General features: G+C 40.8%; 1 protein-coding gene across 3 annotated transcripts in view; it reads right to left on the reverse strand.

Annotated features, from left to right (window-relative positions):
* MAP3K3 (mitogen-activated protein kinase kinase kinase 3) overlaps window positions 1-17110 on the reverse strand; it is a 61574-nt gene that overhangs the window by 28258 nt on the left and 16206 nt on the right. For all 3 annotated transcript variants that reach the window (XM_082443138.1, XM_082443137.1, XM_082443139.1), the window contains 3 exons: window positions 13994-14034; window positions 5913-6012; window positions 1074-1187 (listed from right to left, as the gene is read on the reverse strand). In XM_082443138.1, coding sequence (XP_082299264.1) covers window positions 1074-1187; window positions 5913-6012; window positions 13994-14034 — 255 coding nt within the window. The remainder of the gene's footprint in view (window positions 1-1073; window positions 1188-5912; window positions 6013-13993; window positions 14035-17110) is intronic.

Consider the following 17110-nt stretch of genomic DNA (forward strand, 5'->3'; position numbering starts at 1 on the left):
AAGGACTACAAGGAGCAGGTGAGTAACTTGAACAGAGAAATGAAATAATAAAGTACATATTTTACTTCAGAATACTTCCCAAAACACATCCAGACAAAAAGACATTGTGAGAGAGAAGACCAGTCCTCATGCTCAAGGACACTTCGATAATATTAGAAAATGTCTTCTTTATTCTAAGCCTTCCTAACCGCATTCTCCTGTGTCTTTCGCTAATCAATAGACAGTCCAAGGTCTCTTTAAAAATAAATGGTCAGCATAAAGCACCATTCCATCTAAACTCTGTCCTGGTATGGGGTGTCCATAGTTCTCAGGCAGTAATGTCAGCTGTCCACAGTTGGCTGTCTTCAAGCATAAGGAAAGGAAAGAGTGCCAAGAAACCCGCAGGAACATGCATCTGAAGAAAACTGGTAGAGCCATCAGTGATTAGAAGACAGACCCAGATTACAAGCGTTCTTGTGAAATGTAGGCCCCCAGGGACCCTTGAGGAGAGGAACCTACATAAGGATGATCCCTCGCTTCTGAAGGCCCCCATAGCTTGCTGCCATTTGGTAAGGTAGCAGCTGGTAAATTACCAGAGGCCCTTTAGCCCATGGCCTTTTTTCCACTGAACAGAAGGGAAAGTTTGTTTCCTACATGTGTACCAAGGGAAAGTCACGGTTGCCGAGGAGTTGCGGGAGTTGGGTTTACAAAGCATGATAGTCTCAAATCCTTGACAGCCTCTGCTAATTAGCTCCCCCACGCTGAGCAAATCTCTCTTGCTGGGGTCCAAATCTAGTCGAAAGAACATAAATACAGAGAAAAAGAATTTCCTCCTTTATCATAAAATGTTTCCCTTCCTCCCACACCACAAGCCAAGTCACCTTCAGTTGCCATTTTAACACCAATGATCTGGCTTCGCAGTAAGATCAAATGCAGAAGGCTAAATGGCTACTGCCCCGGTGGGCTGGGCCACACCTATGTTCTCGCTTTATCAGTGACTAAGGAACACAAAATTCTGTCAAGGAAGCAAGGTGGACTCCTGAAGGACAGCAAGCTTTGTCTTCAGCTGTCAGGCCATGACAGGGGCTACTTACATGGTTTCTGTCGTGGGACAGCAGCAATATCCTAAGGCTTTTCATGCTTGAGCTTCTATCCAAAATATCAATTGCTTTATCAAGATCATCTTGGTTCTTCAGCAGGATGGAGAGCTGTGACACAGGACACAGAAAAAGGAAATCACATAAAACATAAGTCTTTAGTTTGCAAAAATAAGCAAAAAAAACAACAAAAAAATAAATTTGGAGGAAAACAATCTCAGTGGATACTATGGGGTCTTAAAAGATCTAACTGAAACCATAGAGATATTTTCTTTTCCTTTTTATTCAGTTTACAATTCAATAATTTTTGGTAAATTTACGGAGTTGTGCAACCATCACCACAATTCAATTTCAAAACATTTCCATTGCTCCAAAAAGATCTCCTGTGCCCATTCATAGTCACTCCCCTTTTCTACCTCTTACCCCAGGCCACCACTAATCTACTTTCTGTCTCTAGAGATTTGCATTTTCTGGACATTTCATATAAATGAAATCACACAATTCATATTCAATTCAATTCATAGTCTTTTGCATCTAGCTTCCTTCACTTTGCTTAACGTTTTTGAGTTCATCCATGCTGTAGCACATATCAGTACTTTATTTCAAGGTATTTTTTTTTTGATGGTATAAAAATACTTCTAAAAAATTTTTCATTTTTTAAAAAAAATTTTTATTGGAGTATAGTTGCTTTACAATATTGTGTTAGTTTCTACTGTACCGCAAAGTAAAACAGCTATACGTATACATATATCCCCTCTTTTTTGGATTTCCTTCCCATTTAGGTCACCACAGAGCACTGAGTAGAGTTCCCTGAGCTACACAGTAGGTTCTCATTAGTTATCTATTTTATACATAGTATCAATAGTGTATATATGTCAATCCCAGTCTCCCAATTCATCCCACACCCCCCCAAGATATTTTCTAAGAAAAGCTTCATCTCTAAAAATACCCTTTACTCCAAAGCATCAAATCTGAAACGGTTATAGGCCCCATATTTCTTCCCAAATTAAGCAGTAGAATCATGTCCCATTCTACCCTGTGCTGACATTAACAGAATAAGCAGAAAAGGCACAGGAGGAGGAGGGGGCAGGCAGAGGATGAAAACGTTACTCAAATAAGAAGACAAACTTAGACTGCATAGAAGGGTTTAGTATCTTAATGTATAAAGGTTAAAAAAAATCAGTGACTAGAACCAAAAACTACTTCCTCTGTTTTCATTCCACTGAAGTATTAAAAGAGATGGTTCTTGAGGGTACAGATAAGCCTGACTCACTGTTAAAAGCAGAAGATATTATGAGTACTTAGTATTAAAACATGCAAAAGTATGCTTTGCCTAAGACGTAAAAAATGTCAGGTCTTATGTATCTGTGGCAAACATAAAGCAAAAATCCAAATAATTTCTTCAGTTCCCGATTCAGAATACAAGGAAATGAGAACTCTAAACCCCAGGCCAGGAAAAAACAAATAGTAAAATCAGTATTTAAAATAAAACCTCAAGACAACCCATGGAATGGGAGAAAATTTTACAAATCATATCATATTGTAAAAGAATTCCTTCCTGGGTAACATTCAAACTAGCGATAAATAAGGACTGGTGTTGGGGGAGGTGGGAAAGGGGTGGGTGGAGATAGGGGAAGATAAAGAAATTACTGGAGTAGGTTTTAACTTAAAAAAAAAAAAAAAACTACAATTTTGCAAATGTATGATAAGGGTCTAGTATCCAGAATATATAAAGAACTCTTACAATTCAACAATAAAAGGACAAACAATCCAATTTTTTAAAAGGGCAAAGGATTTGAATAGGTATTTGTCCAAAGAAAATAAACAAATGGCTAATAAGCACATGAAAAGATACTCAACATCATTAGTCATTAAGGAAATGAAAATTAAAAACCACAATGAGATACCACTTCACGCCTACTAGGATGGCTATAACTTTTTTAAAAAAGAAAAAAAAAAAAAGAGAGAATCACAAGTATTGGTGAGGATGTAGAGAAATTGCAACCCTCGTACATTGCTGGTAGGAATGTAAAGTGGTACCAGTTGATATGCGAAAGTTGGGCAGTTCCTCCAAAAATTAAATACAGAGTTTCTACAAGAACCACCATTCCACTCTTAGGTATATTTTAGAGAACTGAAAACATTTGTACATATAAAAATTTGTACACAAATGTTCATAGCAGCATTATTTATAATAGCCAAAAGTGAAAACAACTCAAGTGTCCATCAACAGATGAATGGATACACAAAATGTGGTATATCCATATAACGGAATATTATTCAGCCATAAAAAAGAATGAAGTATGAGACATGCTACAACATAGATGAGCCTTGAAAACATGCTTAGTGAAAGAAGCCAAACACAAAAGGCCACATATTGTGTGATTCCATATCTATGAAATGTTCATAACAGGCAAATCCAGAGAGACAGAAAGTAAATAAGTGGTTGCCAGGGACTGGGGAGTGGGGAGAATGGGAAGTGACTCCTAAGAAGTAAAGGATTTCTCTTTGGGGTGATGAAAAAGTTCTGGAATCAGGTAGTGATGCTAGTTACACAACTCTGTGACTACACTAAAACCACTGAATTATACAGTTTAAAATGTAAATTTAAAACTAAAAGGGTAAATTCTATGGTAGGTGAATTATATCTCAATAAAGCTATTATTACAAAAATATAAACATAAATAAAATAAAATCTCAACAGATTTTTTCATTTGTGGTTCACAAATCCTGACAAGGCAGGGTTTAGAGGGCAAAGAAAAGAAAAATAGTTGAGACATTTGAAATTAATAAGATGTAAATTAGTCAATTCTTGGTCACTGACATTAGCAGACTACAGAAAGACATGAATGATTTAAAATAGTAACAATTATGGGAGTTCCCTGGTGGCCTAGTGGTTAGGATTCCAGGCTTTCACTGCCATGGCCCAGGTTCAATCCCTGGTCGGGGAACTGAGATCCTGCAAGCCGTGCAGCGTGGCCAAAAAACAAAAACAAAAAACAACAAAAAACAAAGTGATGAAAAATAAATGCTCAAATAAATTAGTCTTCACTGACTCAAAAAATAATGACAATTACTTATATTTGGCTTTAAAATCAGTATCTGTATAAACATTTGAATAAAGGAATGCCCAACATTCTGGGCAGTCACTCCCTTGGCAAAAGAGTTTGAAAACGGATTTTGGGACAACTGAAATTCTTAATGTAAATATTAATGGAAAGAGAAACAAGTAGTACTAAATCATCCAGAAAAGTCTTTACTAACTAAAGAACACCTTCTTTAATGCTGATTGGCTAGCTGACTTTAGCCTCACTTTCTTATATAGTCATTGATGCTTGAGCTGAAATTTTTTAAACTTCTATGGATTTGACATTTGTATTTGGGAGGGTTCTCATATCCTGTATTTAAAATGTGTTACTTTACATACTTTAAAATACTTACATCTGTGTTATTTATTAACTGTAGAGTTCGTGGTTTATTTTTCAAATTTGCTGTATTTCTAAAATTTATCCAAAAAGCAAAAATCAGATGGTGTTATTTTTGTTAACTATTTGGCAGTGCATATATCCAGTTGTGGTTGTACATTTTATATGAAGAGGACCACAGAGTTTTTGCCAACAAATCTCATCTCCTACAGATTTAAGCCCCAAAGTAGAGGAAATTCTTAACTTTTCAACCAATAAAATAAAACTACAAAGTAAGGGGGCTTCCCTGGTGGCACAGTGGTTAAGAATCTGCCTGCCAATGCAGGGGACATGGGTTCAAGCCCTGGTCCGGGAAGATCCCACATGCCGCGGAGCAACTAAGCCCGTGTGCCACGACTACTGAGCCTGTGCTCTGGAGCCCGCAAGTCACAACTACTGAGCCCATGTGCCACAACTACTGAAGCCTGCGTGCCTAGAGCACACGCTCTACAACAAGAGAAACCACTGCAATGAGAAGAGCGTGCACCTCAACGAAGAGTAGCCCCTGCTCACCGAAATTAGAGAAAGACCACACAGCTACTAAGACCCAACGCAGCCAAAATTAAATAAATATAAATAAATAAATAAATTTTTAAAAAAAGACAAGAAAAACTACAAAGTAAGGACCTGACTCTCAAAGAACCATGAGGTTGCCCAGCTTTCCTGTCTTGCCCCCCAACTCAGTTCCCTCAAGGTGCAGGCTCCTTACTGGGCACAAACACAGTGCCTTTCAGACTAATGCAAAGCACCAGCCTAAGTAGACTGCAGCCTCTAGCACGTTCCTTGGAGCTGGGAAAGCAGCCAAGTAACTGACATTCAAAAGAATTCCTTCCTGGGTGATGTTCAAAGTATGAATAAATAAAATGGCTGTCGGGAGGGGTCAGGAGGACTAAGAGTTAAAGAAATCATTAGAGTAGGTGCTAACGTTTGGAACCAGCTATAATCAGAAGTTAAACTCTGAGAGAAGAATCCAGCATTTATGCCTGTCAGTAGAGGATCTACCCACCAGTTTTCCACACCTCCCCAGCCCTACTGAACCCTCTGCTACTAAGGCTGTGCTGGAAGGAAAAAGATAACCTACAAAATGTAAAGGAGACAATATAAGCCCTGAACCTAATCCCGTACCTGATTGCACCATGGAGTATTAGAGCTACCAGCATTGAATGAGCAGAGGGAATGGACATAGCTACGTAACCTCCCATGTAGTAAAAAAGAGAAATCGCAGAATTACTGGAATTAAGAAAAGAGGCTCCAGACAATGAAAACCTGCAGATGACATTAAAGGAACAAACTAGGAAATCCTCAGTTAAACAGAGAGAAAAAAGGTAGGCAGCTGTGCCTCCCTTGCCCGCACACCATCCACCTTTCGTACCTCATTGTTCATGTAATGTAGATCAAGAGGCTGCCCAAACACTGTCGTCACCTTGTGCTCCACATCTTCATATCTCACAGGCCGGCTGAATGCTATAATTCTGAAAAGGAACAGAAATCATGGTTAACTGTATATTTTAAATGCAGGGTTTAGAAGCTATGGCTCCTGAGTGTTATCTTCCTTTTCTTTTCAACATAGAATTCTCTTTATTTTTCATGCAGCTTGCCTTTCTCTGTATTTTTTTCTTCTCTTACATCTACCTTTATCTTTTCACCCTTCTTCTGAGCATCTCTCAGGTTTGTCAATAGTACCTATGAGCAGTACTCAGTCTCAACCATTGTTCTTCCACTTCAGCTCAGCTCTTTTGGTCACTGACAGTGCAGTATCATAGGAGGATACCTGGATTTAAAAACTATGCTTCAAATATTCTTGTTAGGAAGAAAACCTGGGGATTGGAGCAGCAGTCCTGGAAACATGGTCTTAACTCCTAAACGACTCAACTCCAGGACTTGAAAGGTCTCTTCCATTGTTCATTTTTGAGATGCCACAGTAATCTCAATGCTGATTATCCTCAGAACTGACATTTCCTGCCATAGTCACAGGAATTCCCCTTGAGTTGGTTATATGCCTGCTCAGTTTTCTTAACCAGTGACACATGTGTGCATGTAAGTAGTGTTGATATTGATGCTTTTCTAGAGAGATTCTCCAGGTCAGTTCAAAGAACAATTTCTATAAATAGATGGTAGAGTAAGAACATGCTCAAAGAGGTCTTAAAATGATTTGTCATTAAATGTCACAGCAAAATTTACAAGTGGGGATAGATGAAACAAGGTTGGCAAAATGTTGATAATGTTGAAGCTGGGTGACAGGTCCTTGGGGGTTGAGTATCATATTCTATTTTTGTGTGTGCTTCAAATTTTTTTAATAAAAAGCTTTAATTAATGCATTAGGTTTAACTATATGATACTGGACGTAGTCAACCACTTTTGCATATAAAAGTGGCAATTTTATATGGGACCAACCCAACACTCTAAAACTTAAATAATTAAAACAAAAATAAGCAAAGAGGGACTTCCCTGGTGGCGCAGTGGATAAGACTCCACACTCCCAATGCAGGGGCCCGGGTTCCATCCCTTGTCAGGGAACTAGATCTCACATGCCTTCTGCAACTAAGAGTTCACATGCCACAACTAAGGAGTCCACGTGCTGCAACTAAGGAGCCCATGAGCCACAACTAAGAAGCCCGCCTGCCACAACTAAGACCCCACGCAACCAAATATTAAAAAAAAAAGCAAAGAGATAAACAGAAGAGAATATCAGAAACCCATATATATTATATATATACATACATATATATATAAAGAAAATATAGGATTGAAAAAAATATTAGAGTAGGGAAGGTCTTCCTAAGCATTACATAAAATAGAGAAGACAAAAAGGAAGAAGACAAGTTTGACAACAAAAATTTAAACTTTGATGGGAAAATAAACCATCAACAAAGTTAAAAAGAAATACCAAACTTGGAGAAAATACTTGCAAAAATCAATAAGAAAAAGACAATCCAATAGAAACACAAGCAAAGGATATGATGAATGGCTAATAAACACATGAAAAGATGCTTAATGTGATAGGGGAAAATGTATATTAAAACCACCTTAATCTGTTAGCATGTCTAGACTTAGATGAAATCTGACTAGTGTGTGGCAGACTAGCAGCACTCAGCCATCAGCCTCTATAGTTCTTGCCCTCCTCCATACTGACAGGAAGAAGTGTGTGGTTCTTCCATATACTCCCTGCTCCCCCAGAGTGGGAAGTGGTATAACCAGAGGAAGAAGCAATAAGCCACAGGAAAGAGGGATCTAAGCCATTTTTTAAAAAATTTATTTTATTAAAGTATAGTTGATTTTACAATGTTGTATTAATTTCTCCTGTATAGCAAAGTGATTTAGTTATACATATACATGCATTCTTTTTCATATTCTTTTCCATTATGGTTTATCATAGGATATTGGATATAGTTCCCTGTGCTATATGGTAGGATCTTGTTTATCCATTCTATATATAATAGTTTGCATCTGCTAATCCCAAACTCCCAATCCATCCCTCCCCCACCCCCCTCCCCGCTGGCAACCACAAGTCTGTTCTCTATGTCTGAGAGTCTGTTTCTGTTTCATAGACAAGTTCATTTGTGTCATATTTTAGATTCCACATATAAGTGATATCATATGGTATTTGTCTTTCTCTTTTTTTAAAATAAATTTATTTATTTATTTATTTTTGGCTGTGTTGGTTCTTCATTGCTGCGTGCGGGCTTCTTCTAGTTGCGGTGATCAGGGGCTACTCTTCCTTGCGGTGCACAGGCTTCTCATTACGGTGGCTTCTCTTGTTGCAGAGCACGGGCTCCAGGAGCGCGGGCTTCAGTAGTTGTGGCACATCGGGCTCAGCAGTTGTGGCTCGTGGGCTCTAGAGTGCAGGCTCAGTAGTTGTGGTGCATGGGCTTAGCTGCTCCACAGCATGTGGGATCTTCCCAGACCAGGGCTCAAACCCGTGTCCCCTGCACTGGCAGGCGGATTCTTAACCACTGTGCCACCAGGGAAGTCCTGTCTTTCTCTTTCTGACTTACTTCACTTAGTATGATAATCTTTAGTTCCATCCATGTTGCTGCAAATGGCATTATTTTGTTCTTTTTTATGGCTGAGTAGTATTCCATTGTATATACGTATCACATCTTCTTTTTTTTTAAAAATTAATTAATTTATTTATTTATGGCTGTGTTGGGTCTTCATTTCTGTGCGAGAGCTTTCTCTAGTTGTGGCAAGCAGGGGCCACTCTTCATGGCGGTGCGCGGGCCTCTCACTATTGCGGCCTCTCTCGTTGCGGAGCACAGGCTCCAGATGCGCAGGCTCCGTAATTGTGGCTCACGGGCCCAGTTGCTCTGCGGCATGTGGGATCTTCCCAGACCAGGGCTTGAACCCGTGTCCCCTGCATTGGCAGGCAGATTCTCAACCACTGCGCCACCAGAGAAGCCCCATATCACATCTTCTTTATCTATTCATCTGTCAATGGACATTTAGGTTGTTTCCATGTCTTGGCTATTGTAAATAGTGCTGCTATGAACATAGGGGTGCATGTATCTTTTGAATTATAGTTTTGTCTGGATATATGCCCAGGAGTGGGATTGCTGGATCATATGGCAACTTTACTTTTACTTTTTTGAGGAATCTCCATACTGTTTTCCATAGTGGCTGCACCAATTTACATTCCCATCGACAGTGTAGGAGGGTTGCCTTTTCTCCACACCCTTTCCAGCATTAGTTATTTGTAGACTTTGTAACGATGGCCATTCTGACCAGTGTGAGGTGATACCTCATTGTAGTTTTGATTTGCACTTCTCTAACAGTTAGCGATGTTGAGCATCTTTTCATGTGCCTGTTGGCAACCTGTATGTCTTCTATGGAGAAATGTCTATCTAGGTCTTCTGCCCATTTTTCGATTGGGCTGTTTGTTTCTTTGTTATTGAGTTGTATGAGCTGTTTGTATATTTTGGAAATTAAGCCCTTGTCAGTTGCATCAATTTGCAAATATTTTCTCCCAGTCCATAGGATGTCTTTTCGTTTTGTTTATGGTTTCCTTTGCTGTGCAAAAGCTTGTAAGTTTGATTAGGTCTCATTTGTTTATTTTTGCTTTTATTTCTCTTGCCTTGGCAGACTGACCTAAGAAAACAGTATGATTTATGTCAGAGAATGTTTTGCTTATGTTCTCTTTTAGGAGTTTTATGGTGTCATGTCTTATATTTAAGTCTTCAAGCCATTCTGAGTTTATTTTTGTTTATGGTGTAAGGGTGTGTTCTAACTTCATTGATTTACACATGGCTGTCCAGCTTTCCCAACACCACTTGCTGAAGAGACTGTCTTTTCTCCATTGTATATTCTTGCCTCCTTTGTCAAAGATTAATTGATGGCAGGTAATGTGGGTTTATTGCTGGGCTCTCTATTGTGTGTTCCATTGATCCAAATGTCTGTTTTTGTGCCAATACCACACTGTTTTGATTACTGTAGCTTTGTAGTATTGCCTGAAGTCTGGGAGGGGTATGCCTCTTGCTTTGTTCTTTTTCCTCAGGATTGCTTTGGCAATTCTTAGCCTTTTATGATTCCACATAAATTTTAGGATTACTTGTTCTAGTTCTGTGAAAAATGTCATGGGTAATTTGATAGGTAAGCCATTGGATTTTAATGAAATCTGGCTGGCTGAAATCAGTAGGCACCATAAAAGCTGTTATCATCTAGAACTGCGCTGTTCAATATGGTAGCCACTAGTCACATGTGGCTATTTAAATTCAAATTAAATTTTAGAATTGGCTCTTTCAGTCCCACTAGCCACATTGCAAGTGCTCACTAGATACATGTGGCAAGTGCCTACTATACTGGAGAACACAGCTATAAGTCGGCCCTCCATATCCACAGGTCCATATCTGCAGATCAAAAATATCTGAAAAAAATTCCAGAAAGTTCCAAAAAGCAAAACTTGAATTTGCCGCATGCTGGCAACTATTTACATGGCATTTACATTGTATTAGGTATTATAAGTAATCTAGAGATGATTTAAAGTATACACGAAGATGTACATAGGTTATATGCAAAGACTGCACCATTTTATATAAGAGACTTGACCATCCAAGGAGTTTGGTATCCACAGGGGGTCCTGGAACCAATTTCCTCGGCTACCAAGGGATTACTGTAGAACCTTTCCATTACAGCAGAAAGTTCTACTGAACAACATTGATAGGATATTACTATAAACCATAATCTATCCTTCACACAAAGCCTAACATCTCAGGAAGATAATTTCTCTATAACTTTTCCTTCATCCATCACTACCTTTCATTTTTGGAAATTATACTGCTGAATGTATTAGTTTATATCCACCAAGAAATCCATCCATATTGTAATCCTTATATTTTTTTTCCCTCAAATCAACTGTCCCAAGCAATAATTAGGTGCGATCTAGATATGGGTTATCTAGATACGAGTGTTTTCTGGATTCTTTTGAGAGAATACCTTTCTATTAATTCAAAAGGGGCCAGCCTTTCTTTCTTTTTTTCTTTTCTTAAATTTATTTATTTTTTTGGCTGCATTGGGTCTTTGTTGCTGCGCGTGGGCTTTCTGTAGCTGTGGCAAGCAGGGGCTACTCTTCCTTGTGGTGCACAGGCTTCTCATTGTGGTGGCTTCTCTTGCTGTGGAGCATGGGCTCCAGACCTACAGGCTTCAGTAGTTGCAGCACGCAGGCTCAGCAGTTGTGGCTTGCAGGCTCAGCAGCTGTGGCTCACAGGCTCTAGAGCGCAGGCTCAGTAGTTGTGGCACACAGGCTTAGTTGCTCTGCAGCATGTGGGATCTTCCTGGACCAGGGATCGAACCCATGTCCCGTGCCTTGGCAGGCAGATTCTTAACCACTGCACCACCAGGGAAGTCCCCAGGGCCAGCCTTTCTGAATAAAATACCAGGAGATCACTCAGATGTCTCTAGCACAGTTAGAAAAACATCAGGCTCCGAGATAAGTTTTCCTGCATTTGGTCTGGTGATGAGCCATTCAAAACCCCCAAAAGCAGCCCAGAAGTCTGGTCAAGATCAGAAACCAGCACTCCCAGGTTTGGTAAGATCTAAGCTGCTGCTACCACCTTGAATAACAGACATTTTTAGGCCAGTACTTCAAAGAGGGGTCTAACACCCAGGACAACCATCCTCACCAGTGTTCAGACACGAAGGGAAGGAGATCCTAATCTACAGTCCTCTTCTGCCCTCCTGAGGCTAAGAGGCAGGAAGGGTAGAAGTCTGATGCCCACCCTTCCAAAGCAAAGGGAAAATCAGCCCACCAGAATGGATACCTGGCAATGATGAATGGAAAAAGTCACTACTTCTTTCCTCTTTTCTGTAAATTCTTATTCTATAAGGGCCTACAACATTTAGGTAGATACTGTCCATATTCCCTGTAAAAAGTAAAGAAAGCCCACAATAACAGTTTCTACAAAATCCTAAGACATGAAATACACGAAACCAGAGCTGTCTGGCACAGAGCAGCTTAAACTTGGCTTCCCCGCACCAACTTTATAAAGTCCTCAATTCCACACACAGTACACAAACAGTGAAACGCCATGGCTCCCGAAAACAGCTCCATAAAAAGAGAATGCAGTTTTCAAAACCTTGATACCAACACTGCCGCTCAGGGCTTCAAAAGCCTGACCACCTTAAATATTTGTGGTTTCGATCTGGCAGCATCTCTGAAACTAAACACATACACTTTCTCAGTGTAAGTCCGCTCACTGTTAACTGCATACCACTTAGGGAACAGGAATTCAGGAGAGCGTAACTGTGTAATTAGGCTCCAACACAACTGAGCTTTTCATTTCATATCTTCATACTTCTGAAAACTCTCCGCTGCTCCAAGTTTGGCAATCCCTCCAAAACCCAGTCAGGTCAGAAGTGTGAAAAGGAGCAACAATGAAGTGACAATTTAAGTTCCATGCTACTGGCAGGTCATAGGACAAACAGCTGGGGACAGAGCTCAGAAGACCTTCTTCCCTCCAGCCCTGGAACAGCCCTAGAATTCACATGGCGGCAGCAGAATCCTGGCTCTGCAGACCACTCTTTGTACAATGTTTCCATCCGGCAACCTCTGACAACCTTGCAGGCTTCCGAATGTATTTTTTTAAGGGAGAACAGCAGCCAAAGACCTCCTCTGGAGCTAGTTTCAAAGTGGGCTGAAAGATGCCAGCAGTAGAGAACTACCAGTACAAGAGCATTTGAAGGCACTAAGGTCCGCTGGTGGGACTCCTAAAGTAGGTGGATCTTATCCTGATGGGTATGCTCTTTGCCCCTCCAAATGCTCAAAGCAAAGGAAAAAGGGCGGGGCAGTTATCAATGGGAGAGAAAGGCAAAGAGGGGGAAAACAGATATTGAAAAGCATGCTTGTGCGCATGCTTGTGCCACATACATGCACACACAGGGTCTCAAATATCCCCTGACCAGAGTTCTGTATGCTTTCTTAAAGGTTTTCCTTAAAATAACTTGAGAAATTCAGTGGAGTCATTTTTCTCCACTGAGAACTTCTACCTTGACTTCCTACAAAAAACTAAATACTGACAATGGAGAAAAGGATACAAGGGTTTTGTAACATTACTTTCACTTCCCTAACAAGGTAAAATACAGAATGCAGACTGAAAACCCCCTTTCTATGTCCTCAAATGAACTGAAATCTTTCACAACTGAGGTACTTGATGCAGCTTCCCATGACCTAGAGACATTTTAAACTTTTTCTTTTTCCGCTGAGTTGGGTCTTCATTGCTGAGCACAGGCTTCCTCTCGTTGTAGCGAGCAGGGGCTACTCTTCGTTGTGGTGCGCAGGCTTCTTGTTGCGGTGGCTTCTCTTGTTGCAGAGCACAGGCTGTAGGTGCGCAGGCTTCAGTAGTTGCAGCTCGCAGGCTCTAGAGCACAGGCTCAGCAGTTGTGGCGCAAGGGCTTAGTTGCTCTGCAGCATGTGGGATCTTCCCAGACCAGGGCTCGAACCCGTATCCGCTGCATTGGCAGGCAGATTCTGAACCACTGCGCCACCAGGGAAGTCCCAAGACATTTAAAAGAAAAACTTCCAATTCACCAACCTGACCCCTGATGTGGACAAAACCAGGGACACTCTACCAGGGATGGGAATGGCACCACGTAACAGGAGAATCCTCATCTCCCTCTGATGCCCATGGCTGGCACAGTGTCAGTGTGTCTGGAAGCCATGACTCAGTAGAGCTGGGGTCCTGACTTCCTTCCCTAGCACAATGGTGGATCTCACAGTAGCAAAATAAGAGCAGAAGAGTAAAACATCAGCAGTTGAAATGGCTTCCAATTTTAAGACCAGAAACAAGGTTCAATCAGTAGGCCAAACCAAGGGTGAAACTTTCCCCTTTATGCCCTACCAACCCCATTCCCCAGCCAGTGACCCCACAGGAATCACTCCAGGGCAACGGCTTCCACAAGCTGAACGCTTTCTAAGAAATGCAGCACACATGAACACAGCCACTCATCAGAAGGCAGACTTACCGCCTCTCCCCGTTGTGCTCGAACTTGATTCTGACGTCACTCTGCCAAAGAAATGATAGACAGGTTAGCGGGTTCTCTGGCGTGTGTCACTCCTGCCCTTCCCAGGTAAGCCTCAGGCAGTCCTTTAGCAACCTTAGGCAGACATCCCTGATGGCTCCTGTTAGAGCTTCTCTACCCCGACAGGCATTCCTTTCAATGAGTTCTAACCTCAGCGGCAACAAAGCTCTTGGGACAAGATCCTTTGGTGGCTGCCCCAGCTCAGGTGCTCTGCTCTGACATATCATTTCTAAGTTCAAACACTCTCTATTTCCACAACTGGCTCCGGAGTTTCTCCCACTATACCGCCACCTCCTGGACAGGACACCGTTCCTTCTGGGCTGATGTAACTAGACGGAAAAAGAAATCTTAATACTGATACCTCCTAGCTCTACGACCACAACCAAGTTACTTATCCTCTATAAGTCTTAGTTTTTCCATCTGCAGAGTAGGGCTAAACATACCTAATTCACAGAGTTGCTATGAGAACTAAACGAGAAAATGTAAGTAAAATACCTACTACATAGTAGACATGCAATAAATGGTTGCTGCTGCTACTAATGATTTCCACGATCCTTTCAAGGCTGCCCTCAGTGGGAGTAAAGTGGCACTCTGGACAAATACCTTATAATTGTCCCCAGCTCTAGCCTAAATGACCATCATGTGTACCCTATAAGCTCCAGGAGGACAGGGATCATGTCTCTCTTGTTTCTGTAGCTCCAGTGACAGCAAAGGTAATAGTATATATCTGTGCTTACAATATTTATTAAACGGATTAATTGATTGAAGAATAGAGTTGGGTGTAAGTGTCAGAAATTAAGACGAGGTAGGAGTGTTAGAATGTTAAGTAACAAATCAGGGAGGACGAGAGATACTGTAAAGGGCAAGCAAACAACCTGAGGGAGTTAAAAATGACAGGAAAAGGGAAGAGATATAGAAGAAAAGAACAGGTACATGGGAGAAAGAAAACTAAGATAGTCGGGAAACCAACAAGTAATAGGGGGGAGGTAAGAAAGTTCATGGTCAGTGAATGAAAATTATACTGAGATTGACAAATTAAAAAACTGTGGCTTGGAAGAAAGAAGAGGGCTTCAGAGTATCTGAAGATGAAGAACATGGAGCAGACAGAAAAGATGACAGAAAAGGGAGAAAGTTGAAAGGTAGGGTGGGTGCACACAGGACTTCCTTTTCCCAAGAGATTGGGAGGCTAGAATTCCCTTCCAGTCAAATGAACTAGACTGGTGTTTCTAATTTACACTCTAAAAATTACTGAGGACCCCAAAAAGCGTTTGTTTATATAGATTATATCTACTGATATTCGCCACGTTAGAAATTAAAACTGAAAAAATTTAAATTTTATTCATTTAAAAATAATTAAAAACCGTTATGTGTTAACATAAATACATTTTAATTAAAAAAACTTTAAAAAAGTGAAGTGAGAGAATGCCAGTCTCTTTAATGCATGGCTTAATAGGAGACAGCTGGATTCTCATATCAGTTTTTGCTTTCAAACTGTTGTGATAATACGTATTGTGTAGCCTCTGGAAAACTCTACTGTACATTCTTAAGAGTATGAGGGTATAAAGGGCAAGGAACATCTTAATACTATTACGAAAATAGTTTTGACCTGATGGACCCTCAAAAGGTTCTTGAGAACTTCCTAGGGGTCCTAGAACACACCTTGAGAGTCAATGAATTAAAATATAAGAATACAGCCGCTAACTCACTATTTTAAAGACAGGGAAATGGAGGCTCAAAGAGCTTCATGACCCTGAAAAGCTCACATACTAAACAGTGGACAGCAAAGCTCCCCTGAGGAGCAGGCCTGCGATGTGACAACTTTTCAAACTACAGCCCTGATACAGCCCTTTCATCCTTTGATGTAACATATGGGCCACTGGATCCCATTACTAATAATATGACAATAGTTAACATTTACTGAGGATTTACTATATACGAAGTCTTGTTCTAAGCATGTTACATATATCAATTAAACTAACCCTCACAACAGGTACTATTATTGTGTCTATTTTACAGGAGAACCTAATTTACAATGAAGTTAAACAAGTTCTCTCAAGATTATAATGCTTTAAAAGAAGCCCAGATATGCTACAACTTAAGTGTCACACAGGCAAGGGAGATTTATTTTACTCACAGATGCAGGGCTTCAATGGGAGCACTGAAAGAAGGAAACTATCAAAGGATCTTTTGAGACCTTACTTTTCAGAACTCATGGAGGAGATGGAGTAATAATGGAGCCAGCATCGGGAGACCAGGGGAGCAATCGTGCAGGAAGCTATGGGGCGTGGGGAACCAGTAGGGGAGGCTCTGGCTGAGGCTGTGCGTAGGTGGAGATGGAGGAGGTGGCATGGGAAGGCAGTGTGCCCCCTCTGGTGTGCGTTCCAGGTGAGAGAGACTGTGTGTGTATGTGTGCACATGTGCGCATGAATATGAGCGCACAAGCAGAAAGATGAGGCACTGCTGCAGAGGAAGTTATCATGGGGCTTCAAGGTTTGCATGAGTGACAGCAGTGTTTTCACTGTCTTCTTTTTCTCCTTCCCCTGAACTACTAAGCAGTTCCCGTGGCAAGGCCCTCCGAAGCACAGTGCCTGCAACACGCTGCCGCATCTGACATGCTGTCTCCAGCTTCCCATGCTGTCCGGTTCCACAACTAGCTCTGGAGTACCCCAAGTGCTCACCGCAGTTTGCAGTCCTGTCTGTCCCTACAGCTGGGTTACCACTCCTTTCACCTCCTCCTGCTCACAGCCCAGCACACCTTGGTGTAGCACTCATTATTATTATATTTTATTAATCGATTCTATTTTTAGAACAGCTTTAGAGTTACAGAAAAATTGAGCAGATAGAGCAGAGAGTGTCCATATACCCTTCTTCCCCCTCCACCCCCCAGTTTCTCCTATCAGTAACATTAGTATGGTACATTTCTTTTTGTTACAACTAATTAACCAATATTGATGTGTTAAATAAAGCCCATAGTTTATTCAGATTTCCCTTTTTTCCTGTTGATTAAAAATTTATTCCTCTGTTGATTTTTATCTAATTTTTTATAGTAATAAAAAACAC

The sequence above is a fragment of the Balaenoptera physalus genome (assembly GCF_965194825.1).
Source record: "Balaenoptera physalus genome assembly, chromosome: 20".
Lineage (NCBI taxonomy): Eukaryota > Metazoa > Chordata > Mammalia > Artiodactyla > Balaenopteridae > Balaenoptera > Balaenoptera physalus.